This window comes from Pelophylax lessonae, assembly GCF_965119305.1.
Source record: "Pelophylax lessonae genome assembly, chromosome: 10".
NCBI classification, from domain to species: domain Eukaryota; kingdom Metazoa; phylum Chordata; class Amphibia; order Anura; family Ranidae; genus Pelophylax; species Pelophylax lessonae.
Genome location: NC_138777.1, coordinates 236,172,913 through 236,189,279, shown reverse-complemented (window position 1 = coordinate 236,189,279; position 16,367 = coordinate 236,172,913). Strand labels below are relative to the sequence as shown.

The 16,367-nt window shown below is 41.8% G+C and overlaps 1 protein-coding gene across 1 annotated transcript in view; it reads right to left on the bottom strand.

Moving 5' to 3' along the window:
• The window catches only part of LOC309564922 (DNA topoisomerase 1-like), a 95,277-nt gene that overhangs the window by 52,968 nt on the left and 25,942 nt on the right, over positions 1-16,367 (bottom strand). The window contains exon 3 of the mRNA XM_082269618.1: positions 7,244-7,431. Within this exon, the coding sequence (XP_082125744.1) occupies positions 7,244-7,431 (188 nt within the window). The remainder of the gene's footprint in view (positions 1-7,243; positions 7,432-16,367) is intronic.

Sequence of the window (16,367 nt, the reverse complement as noted above, 5' to 3'; positions counted from 1 at the left end):
TTTTGGAACGGCAATTATCCAATCACAGGTGGATCCCCCCCATTCAGTCTACTATATAAAGGCATGATTGAGGCGTGTGTATGTGTCCCTGATGAAGTCATGTATGACGAAATGCATAGGGCAGAACACGTATGCATGGCCGGAAAGACATTTTTGTGATTAGAGATAATTATTCTGCCTCTCTGTCGTTCTACATGCGGTTTACAAGTCTGTCTCCTGTAAGTGCAATATATTTCTTAAAAACTATTTGGATTTCACGGAATTACGCAATATGGAGCCTTTATTTTACATATGCTCTGGGCTGGTAAGAACAAACGGAAGACTGCTTACCTGCTGGATAATAAATATTGCTATCAGGATTCCTATGTGCTGGGGTTCATTTCCCTTTGGTTACAAAAGTGAGTATTGACCACCCTGTAAAAAGGGGGTCACTGGCTTTCTGGTGACCCCCAAGCCTCCGGTGTTGATTTTCCTGAGTGTTACTTGGGTTATTCCTGGAATTCTTTTCATGCACACAAGGAGTCGTTTTTGGGACTTCTTATATTTTACTTTTTATTTACTTTGGACTTATTGATTACCTTCAATTCACATTGGACTTTTATGGATTACCTTCAATTCACGTTTACACTGATTAATGCTTATCACGGTGTGTTTATTTTGTATACTAATTACATTGTTTGTTTATGCGCTGCACTGTTTACTTAAACATTTCCGAAAGCCTTCAGCCCCGAGGTCAGAATTCCACTCTGGAATATTCACGGCGAAGGCTACAGAAAGAACATTCACACTGCAAGGCAACGATGGCTGGGCGATGCAGACGAATGCTAAGAGCCACTCGGCCCCTGTGGTTATTAAGGAGCTCCAGTGCCAGATTACTATATAGGCAGAGTGGGCACCGTGCTATGGGCTCCATGTTCTTTAACCACTTGCCTACAGGGCACCTTTACCCCCTTCCTACCCAGACCAATTCTCAGCTTTCAGCGCTGTCACACTTTGAATGACAATTGCGCAGTCATGCAAGACTGAACCCAGATTACATTTTTATCATTTTTCTCACACAAATTAAGCTTTTTAGTGGTATTTATCACTTTTTTTTTTAATTTTTTGCTAAATAAATGAAGACCGCAAATGTTGAAAAAAATACTTGGAAAACAGGTAATTTTTTCCCTTCACTTATAGGCATTGATGGACATTGATGAGCACTAATCGGTGGCACTAATGAGGAAGTGATAAAGGGGCACTGTTGAGGCAGCACTGAGACACTGATGGGCACTGCTGAGGCGGCACTGAAACATTGATGGTCACTGCTGAGGCGGCACAGAAACATTGATGGGCACTGCTGAGTTGGCACAGAGACATGGATGGGCACTGCTTGGGTGGCACAGAGACATTGATGGGCACTAAGGCAACGATGGGCACTGCTGGGGCGGCACAGACATTGATGGGCACTGCTGAGGCGGCACAGACATTGATGGGCACTGCTTGAGTGGCACAGACATTGATGGGCACTGCTTGGGTGGCACAGACATTGGTGGGCACTAAGGCGGCACAGACATTGATGGGCACTGCTGGGGCGGCACAGACTGATGGGCACTGCTGGGGCGGCACAGAGACATTGGTGGGCACTGATGAGGCGGCACAGAGACATTGGTGGGCACTGATGTGGCTGCACTGATGGGCACTGATAGGTGGCACTAATAAGGCAACAATAATAAGGAGGCACTGGTGGGCACAGTCCAGACAAAGGATAATCCAGACAGTGCCAATTAGTTCCCTGTTTATCAGTGTAGATGTCCCTTTTAGAGAAGCCAGCTATTGGTTCTCCTCTCCTCATGCTGTCAGCGTGAGGAAAGGAGTGCCGATAATCAACTTCTATATACATCCATGATCAGCTGTGATTGGACACCGCTAATCACATAGTAAAGACCTGCTGATTGGCTTTTTACACCTCAAGCTGATCAGCAGTGTCCTCCAGACACCGATTACAGAGCGCGTCGCCCGCGCCCCGCAGCGCGTGAAGTTTCAGGAGAACTAGCCGGCTGCGCTGTGGCCGTCATTCGCCTAAGGCTCGGTCGGCAAGTGCTTAAGGGCTCCACAACAATGGATCAAAATAAGATCTTGTAAGAAAATAACAAAGCTTTCCTAAATTGTTTACGAAAGATAAAAAAAAATCAACTCAAAGAAACAAAAAACTGTCCATAAGAGACTCTACATGGAAAATCCGGCATTACCGCTTGCCAAACACATAACCTGCTTATACAGCAGCAAAGCGGCTCTTCTGCGCTGGATCACGTACCTAGTATGTGATCAGCGCTTCCGGGTAGAAGGTGTGCGCACGCCCCTGCCCGGCACTGCTGCGATTCGTTACAGCATAAGCTGATCAGCAGGTGATTGGCTCAGTGAGTCACAGACAGCTCTGCAGTGACCGGTAATCTTGTCTTTCCATTCCCTGCTAAGCAGGGGAAAAAAAAATAAAGATCCCTTAGATAAATCAGTACTCACATTACCCCTTCCTAGGCACACGGTTCACCTCTTTGATTGCCCCAGATGTTAACCCCTTCCCAGCCAGTGTCATTAGTACAGTGAGTGTATAGTAGTATTAGTGCTGATTACTGTATTAGTGTCACTGGCGATGTCAGTGACCGTTCCCACAAAATGTCAGTTAGTGTCAGATTTTTCCACCGCAGTATCAGTTCCACTATAAGTCACTGATCGTCACCATTACTAGTATTAAAAAATAAAAAAATTAAATTATAAAAATGTATTATTTTATTATATTCTCTCTCACCTTACCCAGTCCATACCAGTATAGATCCCAACACGATACCCAGTCCATACCAGTATAGATCCCAACACATTACCCAGTCCATACCAGTATAGATCCCAACACATTACCCAGTCCATACCAGTATAGATCCTAACACATTACCCAGTCCATACCAGTATAGATCCTAACACATTACCCAGTCCATACCAGTATAGATCCCAACACATTACCCAGTCCATACCAGTATAGATCCTAACACATTACCCAGTCCATACCAGTATAGATCCCAACACGTTACCCAGTCCATACCAGTATAGATCCTAACACGTTACCCAGTCCGTACCAGTATAGATCCTAACACATTACCCAGTCCATACCAGTATAGATCCTAACATATTACCCAGTCCATGCCAGTATAGATCCTAACACATTACCCAAACCATACCAGTATATATCCTAACACATTACCCAGTCCATACCAGTATATATCCTAACACATTACCCAGTCCATACCAGTATATATCCTAACACATTACCCAGTCCATACCAGTATAGATATCCAGCATAAGATTTTTCACCCCATTGAGATCTGAGGTGTTTTCAAAGTGTACATTTCATTTTCTTTGAGCAGTGTGCATAAGGCGGGATATGATCTCCATGTATAAATACATAAGGGGGGGATATGATCTCCATGTATAAATACTTAAGGGGGGATATGATCACCATGTATAAATACATAAGGGGGATATGATCTCCATGTATAAATACATAAGGGGGGATATGATCTCCATGTATAAATACATAAGGGGGGGGGGGTATGATCTCCATGTATAAATACATAAGGGGGGGGGTATGATCTCCATGTATAAATACATAAGGGGGGGATATGATCTCCATGTATAAATACATAAGGGGGATATGATCTCCATGTATAAATACATAAGGGGGGATATGATCTCCATGTATAAATACATAAGGGGGGATATGATCACCATGTATAAATACATAAGGGGGGATATGATCACCATGTATAAATACATAAGGGGGGGATATGATCACCATGTATAAATACATAAGGGGGGGATATGATCGCCATGTATAAATACATAAGGGGGGGATATGATCGCCATGTATAAATACATAAGGGGGGATATGATCGCCATGTATAAATACATAAGGGGGGATAGAATCACCATGTATAAATACATAAGGGGGGATAGAATCACCATGTATAAATACATAAGGGGGGATATGATCACCATGTATAATACATAAGGGGGGATATGATCACCATGTATAAATACATAAGGGGGGATATGATCTCCATGTATAAATACATAAGGGGGGATATGATCACCATGTATAAATACATAAGGGGGGATATGATCACCATGTATAAATACATAAGGGGGGATATGATCTCCATGTATAAATACATAAGGGGGGATATGATCTCCATGTATAAATACATAAGGGGGGATATGATCACCATGTATAAATACATAAGGGGGGATATGATCTCCATATATAAATACATAAGGGGGGATATGATCTTCATGTATAAATACATAAGGGGGGATATGATCTCCATATATAAATAAGGGGGATATGATCTCCATATATAAATACATAAGGGGGATATGATCTGCATGCGTAAATACATACGGGGGGATATGATCTCCACGTATAAATAGATAGGGGGGTATGATCTCCATGTATAGATTCATAAGGGGGGATATGATCTCCATGTATAAATACATAAGGGGGGGATATGATCTCCATGTATAAATACATAAGGGGGGGATATGATCACCATGTATAATACATAAGGGGGGATATGATCTCCATATATAAAGACATAAGGGGGGATATGATCTCCATATATAAATACATAAGGGGGGGATATGATCTCCATGTATAAATACATAAGGGTGGATATGATCTCCATATATAAATACATAAGGGGGGGATATGATCACCATGTATAAATACATAAGGGGGGGATATGATCTCCATGTATAAATACATAAGGGGGGATATGATCTCCATGTATAAATACATAAGGGGGGGGGGATATGATCTCCATGTATAAATACATAAGGGGGGATATGATCTCCATGTATAAATACATAAGGGGAGATATGATCTCCATGTATAAATACATAAGGGGGGATATGATCACCATGTATAAATACATAAGGGGGGATATGATCTCCATGTATAAATACATAAGGGGGGATATGATCTCCATGTAGAAATACATAAGGGGGGGATATGATCACCATGTAGAAATACATAAGGGGGATATGATCTCCATGTATAAATACATAAGGGGGGATATGATCACCATGTATAAATACATAAGGGGGGATATGATCACCATGTATAAATACATAAGGGGGGATATGATCACCATGTATAAATACATAAGGGGGAGGATATGATCTCCATGTATAAATACATAAGGGGGATATGATCACCATGTATAATAAATAAGGAGGGATATGATCTCCATGTATAAATACATAAGGGGGATATGATCACCATGTATAATAAATAAGGGGGGATATGATCACCATGTATAAATACATAAGGGGGGATATGATCACCATGTATAATACATAAGGGGGGATATGATCACCATGTATAATACATAAGGGGGGATATGATCACCATGTATAAATACATAAGGGGGGATATGATCACCATGTATGAATACATAAGGGGGATATGATCACCATGTATAAATACATAAGGTGGGATATGATCTCCATGTATAAATACATAAGGGGGGATATGATCTCCATGTATAAATACATAAGGGGGGATATGATTTCCATGTATAAATACATAAGGGGGGATAGAATCACCATGTATAAATACATAAGGGGGGATATGATCACCATGTATAATACATAAGGGGGGATATGATCACCATGTATAAATACATAAGGGGGGATATGATCACCATGTATAAATACATAAGGGGGGATATGATCTCCATGTATAAATACATAAGGGGGGATATGATCTCCATGTATAAATACATAAGGGGGGATATGATCACCATGTATAAATACATAAGGGGGGATATGATCTCCATATATAAATACATAAGGGGGGATATGATCTTCATGTATAAATACATAAGGGGGGGGATATGATCTCCATATATAAATAAGGGGGATATGATCTCCATATATAAATACATAAGGGGGGATATGATCTTCATGTATAAATACATAAGGGGGATATGATCTGCATGCGTAAATACATACGGGGGGATATGATCTCCACGTATAAATACATAGGGGGGTATGATCTCCATGTATAGATTCATAAGGGGGGATATGATCTCAATGTATAAATACATAAGGGGGGATATGATCTCCATGTATAAATACATAAGGGGGGGATATGATCACCATGTATAATACATAAGGGGGGATATGATCTCCATATATAAAGACATAAGGGGGGATATGATCTCCATATATAAATACATAAGGGGGGGATATGATCTCCATGTATAAATACATAAGGGTGGATATGATCTCCATATATAAATACATAAGGGGGGGATATGATCACCATGTATAAATACATAAGGGGGGGATATGATCTCCATGTATAAATACATAAGGGGGGATATGATCTCCATGTATAAATATATAAGGGGGGGGGATATGATCTCCATGTATAAATACATAAGGGGGGATATGATCTCCATGTATAAATACATAAGGGGAGATATGATCTCCATGTATAAATACATAAGGGGGGATATGATCACCATGTATAAATACATAAGGGGGGATATGATCTCCATGTATAAATACATAAGGGGGGATATGATCACCATGTATAAATACATAAGGGGGGATATGATCACCATGTATAAATACATAAGGGGGGATATGATCTCCATGTATAAATACATAAGGGGGGATATGATCTCCATGTATAAATACATAAGGGGAGATATGATCTCCATGTATAAATACATAAGGGGGGGATATGATCACCATGTATAAATACATAAGGGGTCCATATAGTAAACTTGGTGTTGAGTTATTCACTTTAAGGTCATCACAGAGGACAAGGGGACACTCTTTACGCCTAGAGGAAGAGAGATTTAAATTCCAAATACGGAAAGGTTTCTTCACAGTAAGAGCTGTGATAATGAGTTGTGATAATGTGGAATAGACTCCCTCCGAGGTGATTCTGGCCAGCTCACTAGAGTGCTTTAAAAAAGGCCTGGATTCTTTCCTAAATGTACATAATATAACTGGACAGTAATATTTATGGATAAAGTTCATCCAGGAAATATCTGATTGCCTCTCGGGGGATCAGGAAGGAATTTTTTTCCCCTGCTGGAGAAAATTGGTGAATAAAGTTTGTATTTCATAAAATAGGCATTTCCTTTTCGGATAACGGAAATACAAGAAAAATAGCTATATTCATCGGGGGACCTACTTGCTGCAGTTGATGAGGACATCTTCGGGCACAATCCTCCTTTTTAACATGCCCTGCTTGGGGTGGTCGCCTCGCCCTCGAAACAACCCAGGAGGCTCAATCTTGAAGTTCCCAATCTTCTCTCTGTGATGATCCAGGAGGCAGAAACCATATTCCTCCACAATCCTCTGGTTCTCTTCTTTCAATTTCTATTGCAAGTGCAGAGGGGAGATCAAAGGTTTTAGAATGGTTACCCTACAGAGCCAATGAAGGAGAAGTCTAATACAGGACTGGTTTATAAATACAACATTGCTTATATGACCTTTTTGTAAAAAAACAACATCTTATTTCCTTTAGGCTTCATGTACATGGGTGTGTTTGCCAATGCATCGTTCGGACACTGCGTATTTCTGGTGGCCGGGATTATCCCACAATTGCGTACAGCCGGCCATAGACCGAATGGTTGAATGTAGTATGCCGCTATTTGCAGAAAGTAGCATACAGATGTCATGTACCAAATTAATCATCATCCATTCATGTACACTATATTGTCAAACGTATTGGGACGCCACACATGAACTTTAATGGCATCCCAGTCTTAGTCCGTAGGGTTCAATATTGAGTTGGCCCACCCTTTGCAGCTATAACAGCTTCAACTCTTCTGGGAAGGCTGTCCACAAGGTTTAGGAGTGTGTCTATGGGAATGTTTCACCATTCTTCTAGAAGCACATTTGTGAGGTCAGGCACTGATGTTGGACAAGGCCTGGCTCGCAGTCTGCACTCTAATTCATCCCAAAGGTGTTCTATCAGGTTGAGGTCAGGACTGTGAAGGCCAATCAAGTTCCTCCACCCCAAACTCACTTATCCATGTCTTTATGGACCTTGCTTTGTGCACTGGTGCGCAGTCATGTTGGAACAGGAAGGGGCCATCCCAAAACTGTTACTACAAAGTTGGGAGCATGAAATTGTCCAAAATGTCTTGATATGCTGACGCCTTAAGAGTTCCCTTCACTGGAACTAAGGGGCCAAACCCAACCCCTGAAAAACAACCCCACACCATAATCCCCCCTCCAAATGGTTTCAAATGGTGCACAAAGCAAGCTCCATAAAAACATGGATGAGCGAGTTTGGGGTGGAGGAACTTGACTGGCCTGCACCTCATCCCAATAGAACACCTTTGGGATGAATGAGAACAGAGACTGCAAACCAAGCCTTCTCGTCTATCAGTGCCTGACCCCACAATTGCGCTTCTGGAAGAATGGTCAAACATTCCATAGACACTCCTAAACCTTGTGGACAGCCTTCCCAGAAGAGTTGAAGCTGTTATAGCTGCAAAGGGTGGGCCAACTCCATATTGAACCCTACGGACTAAGACTGGGATGCCATACAGTGTACGGGTTGTGCTTTGCACAGGGTAAGGGGTGCGCTATGCACAAGGTTCAGGGGGTTCACTATGCACAAGGTTCAGGGGGTGCACTATGCAGGATCCGCTCTCTTTCACAGGCTGACCACCTCTCACTTAAGGCTGAAAGCCGTGGGTGCAAGGGCCAGATGAAATGGCCTGGTGGGCCGGATTGGGCCTGCGGGCCTTGTGTTTGACACGTGCCCTATAGACTGGGTTAGCTCCAACAATTTAAAAACACGCCCTCTTGTGCCCACACCCACCTTTCCCTCTCAAGATTGTCTCAAGATTTTGTGTGTAGAATGCCCAGGTCTGGAGTCAGACTTGAAACTCCTTGAAACATCTTACCTCTGCTTGCCAACAAGGGTTTCTCCACCAACTACTAAGTCATGTTTTGCTTGGGGATCAAATACTTATTTTACTCACTGAACTGCAACTTAATTTATAACATTTGTATTGTGTGTTTTTTTCTGGATTTTTGGTTGATATTAGGTCTCTTATTTAAAATACACCTGTAATAAAAAATTTAGACCATTGTTTTGCAAGTGGGCAAACAATCTGCAGGGCATCAAATAATTATTCTTCCCCACTGTAGTTAAATATATCCTTCTCTTACAAGTCAGCATTTCTGGAGTATCTCCTTCCACCCAAACCCTCTCTTGGTACAAGTTCTGCAAGCAATAAATCACAAAAAGACATCCCCTATACTGGTTATTGGGGCCAGAATGAATGGACTGTTGCCCGTGTGAATGATGGCCTCTGCACTGTTTTAGGGAAGAACCAGTTACCTCAGTGGCTCTTACAGGGGTAGCACCACAACTGTATTAAAAAAAATACCATAAGATGTGTTCTGCTACACTAAACATTTAATCCAACCTCCAAATGATTGCATTTGTTATTCGGAAAGCACGTAAAATAAAAGCAGTGAAAAGACCCAAAAGCAAAATCTCAATATTTGCGGATAATAAACTAAGCATGCCAATATCTTCTGGGCAGGATGTGGAAACCTTACAAGCAGACCTGAACAAAATAACGGGATGGGCAACTACATGGCAGATGAGGTTTTATGTTGAAAAATGTAAAGTAATGCACTTGGGGGCCAGAAACCAGAAAGCAAGCTACTCACTAGGGGGGGGAACCTCTGGGTGAGTCTAGGATGGAAAGGGACCTGGGGGTACTGGTAGACAACAGGCTTGGCAGTGGCATGCAATTCCAAGCCGCTGCAAGCAAAGCAAACAGAATACTGGGATGTATAAAAAAGGGGATTCACTCCAGAAATAAAGAGATTATTCTCCCACTCTACAAGACTCTGGTCCGGCCACATCTGGAGTATGCTGTCCAGTTCTGGGCACCAGTCCTCAGGAAGGATGTGCTGGAACTGGAGAAAGTCCAGAGAAGGGCATCAAAAATAATTAGGGGAATGGAGGACATCAGCTATGAGGAAAGACTACAAGCACTGAACTTATTCTCTCTGGAGAAGAGACGATTGAGGGGGGATATGATATCAATGTACAAATACTGTACTGGAAACCCTAGCATATGGAAAAACCTATTCAGAGAAAGGAAATACAATAAGACACGTGGCCACTCACTAAAACTAGAGGAAATGCGGTTTAACCTTAAAATACGCAGGGGGTTCTTCACTGTAAGAGCAGTAAGGATTTGGAATGTGGAAACAGTTGTATCAGCAGGGAGCATCGATAGTTTCAAAAAACTATTAGATGGGCACCTTAAAGACCACAACATACAGGGGTATACAATGTACAACATACGGGAGTATACAATGTACGGTTAACAGTAGACACACACACACATAGGTTGAACTGGATGGACTGATGTCTTTTTTCAACCTCACTATGTAACTATGTGACCCACTTGTGGGTTTAACCAATCATTTTTTGAATAGGAGTTCTTCGTGGGTGGTGTTAACTAGGGGCGTGGCAGGGTCAGGTTTCATTGCCTGTGTAGTTGGTGCTAAAAGCTGACCCTCTGTTCTTTCTGAAGGTTAGGTTTGCTATTGGACCGTCAATGTGAGAGGGGACCTTCAATGTGAGAGGTGACCTCAGTGACCAATGGAGAGAAACGAAAGACCGGAAGTGGCAGCAGTAATGCAATCTCCTTCTATTTGCTAAAGTAAAGTATTTGCCTATTAGCATCCCGGGGGGAGCATATATATCCAGTTCTTCATAGCTCATTACATTGCATTTTCTTGGTAAGCAGGAAAAGCTTGTTCTGAGAAGTGGATAGTTTCAGAAAAAAAAAAGTAATAAAAGTATTTATGTTTCATTCTACAAACAGGCAATCAGCCCCTTGTTGGGAAAGCACAAAGTTCTGCTCGTTATTCAGACCTCATAAGGATTCCACTTGTGAAATAAGGCCTCCTACCTGGAAGTCAGTCAGTTTAGGCTTTGTGAACTTCTATTTCACTGAAAGTTTAACAGATTATAATTTGAAGCTCTATTTTTTTTTTTAAACATTCAGTGAGGCCAATTTCTTCATTAAAAGTAAATGCAAGAAACATATTGTAGCAATGATTGGAGTTCTTGATGATCCATGAAGAATACCCATCCCCTTTTTCTTTTATTTCATTATATAAACTACCCATCTAAACCCAAAAGCAAAGTAATACATTGCAGCTAGCTTGCCGGGACTTAGCTCAGGGGTGGGCAATTCATTTTCCCAAGGGGCCACATGAGAAACTAGATATGAAATGTGGACTTGGGAAGGTCCATATATGCCTTGTTTACTGAGTGCAACGGTTCAGGTGGGTACAGTTTGGAAGGGTTAGAATGGTCCGGCCTATTCAGGTGAGCGTTTCCACTGCAAGTGGGACCGCCAGGGGCCATGCAGGGTTCACACCAAACGTGGTGTTTGTTTTGTGCTTTTGTTTGACGTGAGCATTGACGTTTTCCTGTCCACCAATCAGTGGAATTTATCGAGTTACGCCAGTAGCTCCGCCCTAACCGTACGGTACCATTTCCTATGGCCCTACATCTGAAGGAGGACCAGGAATGGTGCGGTTTGGTTCGGTTGTATGGGCCACTTTCATAATGGAAACACTCAAAATAGCGTACCGTACCAAACTGACTTGAACCAATCCGCTCAGTGGAAACGAGGCAATATATATATATATATATATATATATATATATATATATATATATATATATATATATATATATATATATATAATCTGGCATCTAGAAATAATCGGTAGAACTGCTCATAAAACCAAGCTCTTTCAGACAGGTGGTTGGGGGGTGAGTAAACCTCAGAAATTAGAAGATTTCTCAAATGTCATTGGAGCAATGTTTGTATGTGCTCTACATGTGTCCAGTATACAAAAATAGTATCCATTTTCCGATTGTATTAAACAACTTGATGGGAAATGTACACATTAACCACTCCCTTTGTTTTAGAAGCGTTTTGGTCAAACACTGCACCCAGGCTACGTCAATAAAAGTCAAGACTTTGACTTTCACATATAAAACCAATGGCATGAATGATTGCACAGTGGCATCTAGATTTTGAAATGAAATGCTTCTCTTATAGAAACGGATGAAAAAAAAAAGGATAAGCCCATGTGGGAATGACTACCCAAACTTTCTAAATAAAAGGTCAGCAGCACAAGCTGAAAGTCCATAGACTAAATATTATTCTGGTTTTATAGAGGGGAACACGATAAGACCAAAGAAGATTTTGTGCCATTTGGGGGAATCCATAAAACCAAAGAAGAATGTGCCCGGGGGACTCCATAAGATTATATATATATATATATATATATATATATATATATATATATATATATATATATATATATATATATATATATATATATACACACAAGCTAGCCATTGTCAAAAAAGAGGTCTATGATACTCAAATGACTAGTCAGCCATCTAGGGAATTGACTCTTCCTGAAGAAGTCAAGTTGTCTAGAAAGTTCAAAAGTTAAGACGTGGTAAGCGGGGTCCCCCAAGGCTCAGTCCTGGGACCAACCTTGTTCAATTTATTCATAAACAGCATTAAGGACGGGATCAGTAGTTCGATATCAGTTTTTGCAGATGACACAAAATTGGGCAGGGCAATAACTGCACAGCATGAAGCAGATATCCTACAGAATGACCTGGACAAAATAACAGTGGGTAACGACATGGCAAATGAGGTTTAATGTGGAGAAGTGTAAGATTTTGCACTTGGGGACTAAAAACATAAAAGCACAATACACTTTAGGAGGGGAACCCTTGGGGGAATCAAAAACAGAGAAAGATCTGGGAGTCTGGGTAGAGGCTAGGCAATAGCATGCAATGTCAAGCGGCAGCTGCCAAGGCCGGCAGAGTTTTGGCATGCATAAAGAAAGGGATGTATTCCAGAGATAAGACTATAATCCTTCCACTTTATAAAACTCTGGTCCGACCACATCTGGAGTATTCTGTCCAGTTCTGGTCGCCAGTCCTCAGGAGGGATGTGTTGGAGCTGGAGAGAGTCCAGAGAAGGGCAACTAAACTAATTAGGGGATTAGAGGACATTAATTTTGAAGAGCCTCTGCAATCGCTTGATTTATTCTCCCTGGAGAAGAGACGCCTGAGGGGACATGATAGCAATTTATAAATACCTCAATGGTGATCTCAGCATTGAAAAAAAGCTATTCAGTCGAAAGGATTGCATGAGGACTCAAGGCCATACAATGCAATTTGAGGAGAAGCGTTTTAACCTCAGGCAACGTGGGGGGGTTCTTTACGGTTAGGGCTACAAGATTGTGGAATTCTCTACCACAGGTGGTTTCTGCGGGAAGTATGGCTACTTTGAAAAGACTCTTAGACGTACATCTCAAGGAACAGAACATTCAGGGGTATGAGAGATGATTACAGCCACACACACCTACACAGGTTGAACTGCATGGACTATCGTCTTTATTCAACCTCAACTACTATGTAACTATGATATACTACAAGAGAACCCCTTTTCCTGCACTTGCAGTAGCCTCAAGTCCTGGTTGTCTACAGAGATCACAAGGGCCACTATGATACGAGTTAGGTGACTTTAGTGTATCCCTATCACATACAGGCCATTGTCAATACTCATTTGCTAGGAAGGTTAGGTAGCGTGTGTATGTGTGTTGCTAGGAAGGTTAGGCAGCGTGTGTATGTGTGTTGTATGTATATTTGTAAGGCCCCTTTCACACAGGCGGACCGTTCAGATCCGCCCGTTCGTTTTTTTGGCGGATCTGAACGGTCCCCCCATGCATTCCTATGGGGCATCGGATGGCAGCGGAGACATGTCCGCTGACATCCGACCCGATCCGTCAAATCTGGACGGATAGAAACCCTATTTTCCGTCCAGCGGATCGGATGGGATCGGATGAGAACGGACCGACGGTCTGTTCCCATCTGATTTTCCCCATAGAGATGCATGGAGAAATGACAGCTGTGTCTCCGCACACAGCGCGGAGACACAGCTGTCATTCTCCTGCTCAGCGGGGGATCGGCGGCTCGATCCCCCGCTGAGAAAAGCGGAGTCCGCTTGACGGACATAGTGTGTGAAAGGAGCCTAATACTTTTTAGGTCTTGTATTATCCTACAATTGCCCCAACCATGGCACTACCTGCACAGAGTTTGGATGTTCTCCCTGTGAGGGTTTCCTCGGGGGACTCCCGTTTCCTCCCACACTCCAAAGACAGGCTGGCAGGTTAATTGGCTCCTGTCTAAATTGGCAGTAGTATGTGTATGTATGAATGCGAGTTAGGGACCTTAGATTGTAAGCTCCTTGAGGGCAGGGACTGATGTGAATGTACAATATAAATGTAAAGCGCTGGGTATATTGATGGCACTATTGTCAGTACCTATAATAAATTGTACGTTTGTATGTACAGAATTCTGGTTTAGTAACATTGTACTACAGGGTTTGTAGTTTCCTTGCTTTACTGCAAAGTAGCAGAAAGGATACAAGCAAAACAGACACAGGAGATATAGTCCTTCAAGCGCCCCTTTTCGACTTGTGAGAACAACGTTCCAATTCCAAGTGCAACAGGAGGAGAGGTAAGTATTTGCATTTTGTTCCCCAAAAAATTTATTTGGAATTTTGACATCAGGGACAATTCAAAGAGACCTTCACCAGATTAATTACCTTCAACAGTCTTCTTAAATTATGAGTCCCTTTTACACATTTTATGAATTCTGTGCAGAGGAGCCGGGCCCGCACTAAGATAAGCTAGCCACTGCCAAAAGAGAAGAGGTCTATGATACTCAAATGACTAGAAGGCCATCTAGGGAATTGACTCTTCCTGAAGAAGTCAAGTTGTCTAGCAAGTTCAAAAGGTACATCATTGTTTAGTTGTGTCCGACTCTTTGTGACCTCATGGACCATAGCACGCCAGGCTTTTCTGTCCTCCACTGCCTCCTGGAGCTTGGTTAACTTAATGTTCATGGTTTCGATGATGCCATCTATCCATCTTGTTTTCTGTCGACCTCTTCTTTCTCTTTCCAAGTTTCCCAGCATCGGGGTCTTTTCCAAACATTGGAGGCCAATAAAACATTTATAGAAAACATTTCAAATACTTGATTTTTCTGTGCTAATTTTCTTTACTAGGCTTTAAATGATTTTTATAGTCAACCTTTTTTGGTTGATCAGTGTTGTAGATACCCAAAAATGAATAAAAAAATTGGCCAGAAAGTTTTGGCACTAAATTTCGTCTCTTTTCCGCCTCTTGGATTGTAGAAAAGATCCTAAAGCCGCAGAGACCAGCATGTTTCCAGTTCTCTGAATGACATTTGTGCTGGCTCGTCCTTCTCTGGAGACCCTCCATGTTTAGCCCTTGTAATCAGCCCACTCACGGTTCTGCACATGGTCCACCCCCCCCCACACACACACACACCCCCCCCCCCCCAACCACATTAGGAAATCACGGCGCGGTGCTGTGGACAGGCACAGGGAATTAGATGGCAGGTGTTGCCGCTCTTTAGATTTTAGCCGGTTTGGCAAGCGCGGCGCTCGGAATCCGTGCAGTTTCCTGTTTTATCTGTTCAGTTTGAGATTCAAGTCATTAATCATACACACCGAAAATTCACAAAATACAGCTCACAGAGCCTCTCATTTATCTTCTGTAAGAGAAAGTACAACCCTTACATTTCTGGCTGCATTTCTCTCTTCAGTTGTTCAAAGATTTCAAATTTAAAGAAACCCTTCACCAGAATCCAAGATGGAACGTCTGTTTTGGGTGGCACGGGGCAGACAAGGGCTTCCTTCTCTTCTGGTCATTATGGGGTCCAAGTAACCAGCAGGGAGACTTTCACCAGATTTCTATATCTTTGCAATACACACCATTCCCCACAGTAAATGTATGTAGAGGGGTGACAAGTTGAATTTTATATATATATATATATATATATATATATATATATATATATATATATATATATATATATATATATATATATACATATACATATACATATACACATACATACATACACACACACACTATATTGTAGTAATTACAAAGTATTGGGACGCCTGCCTTTACATGCACATAAACTAAGTGCATCCCAGTCTTAGTCCGTAGGGTTTAGTATTGAGTTGGCCCACCCTTTTTCCCTACTCCTCTTTTCTGACTGTTTTTCACTAGTTTTGCATTTGACTAGGGTCAAATGGTAGCAAGAGGCGATACCTGGACCCTATAGAGGTGGCACAGGCAGTCCAACGCCTTCAGGATGGCACATCAATACATGCCATTGCCAGAAGGTTT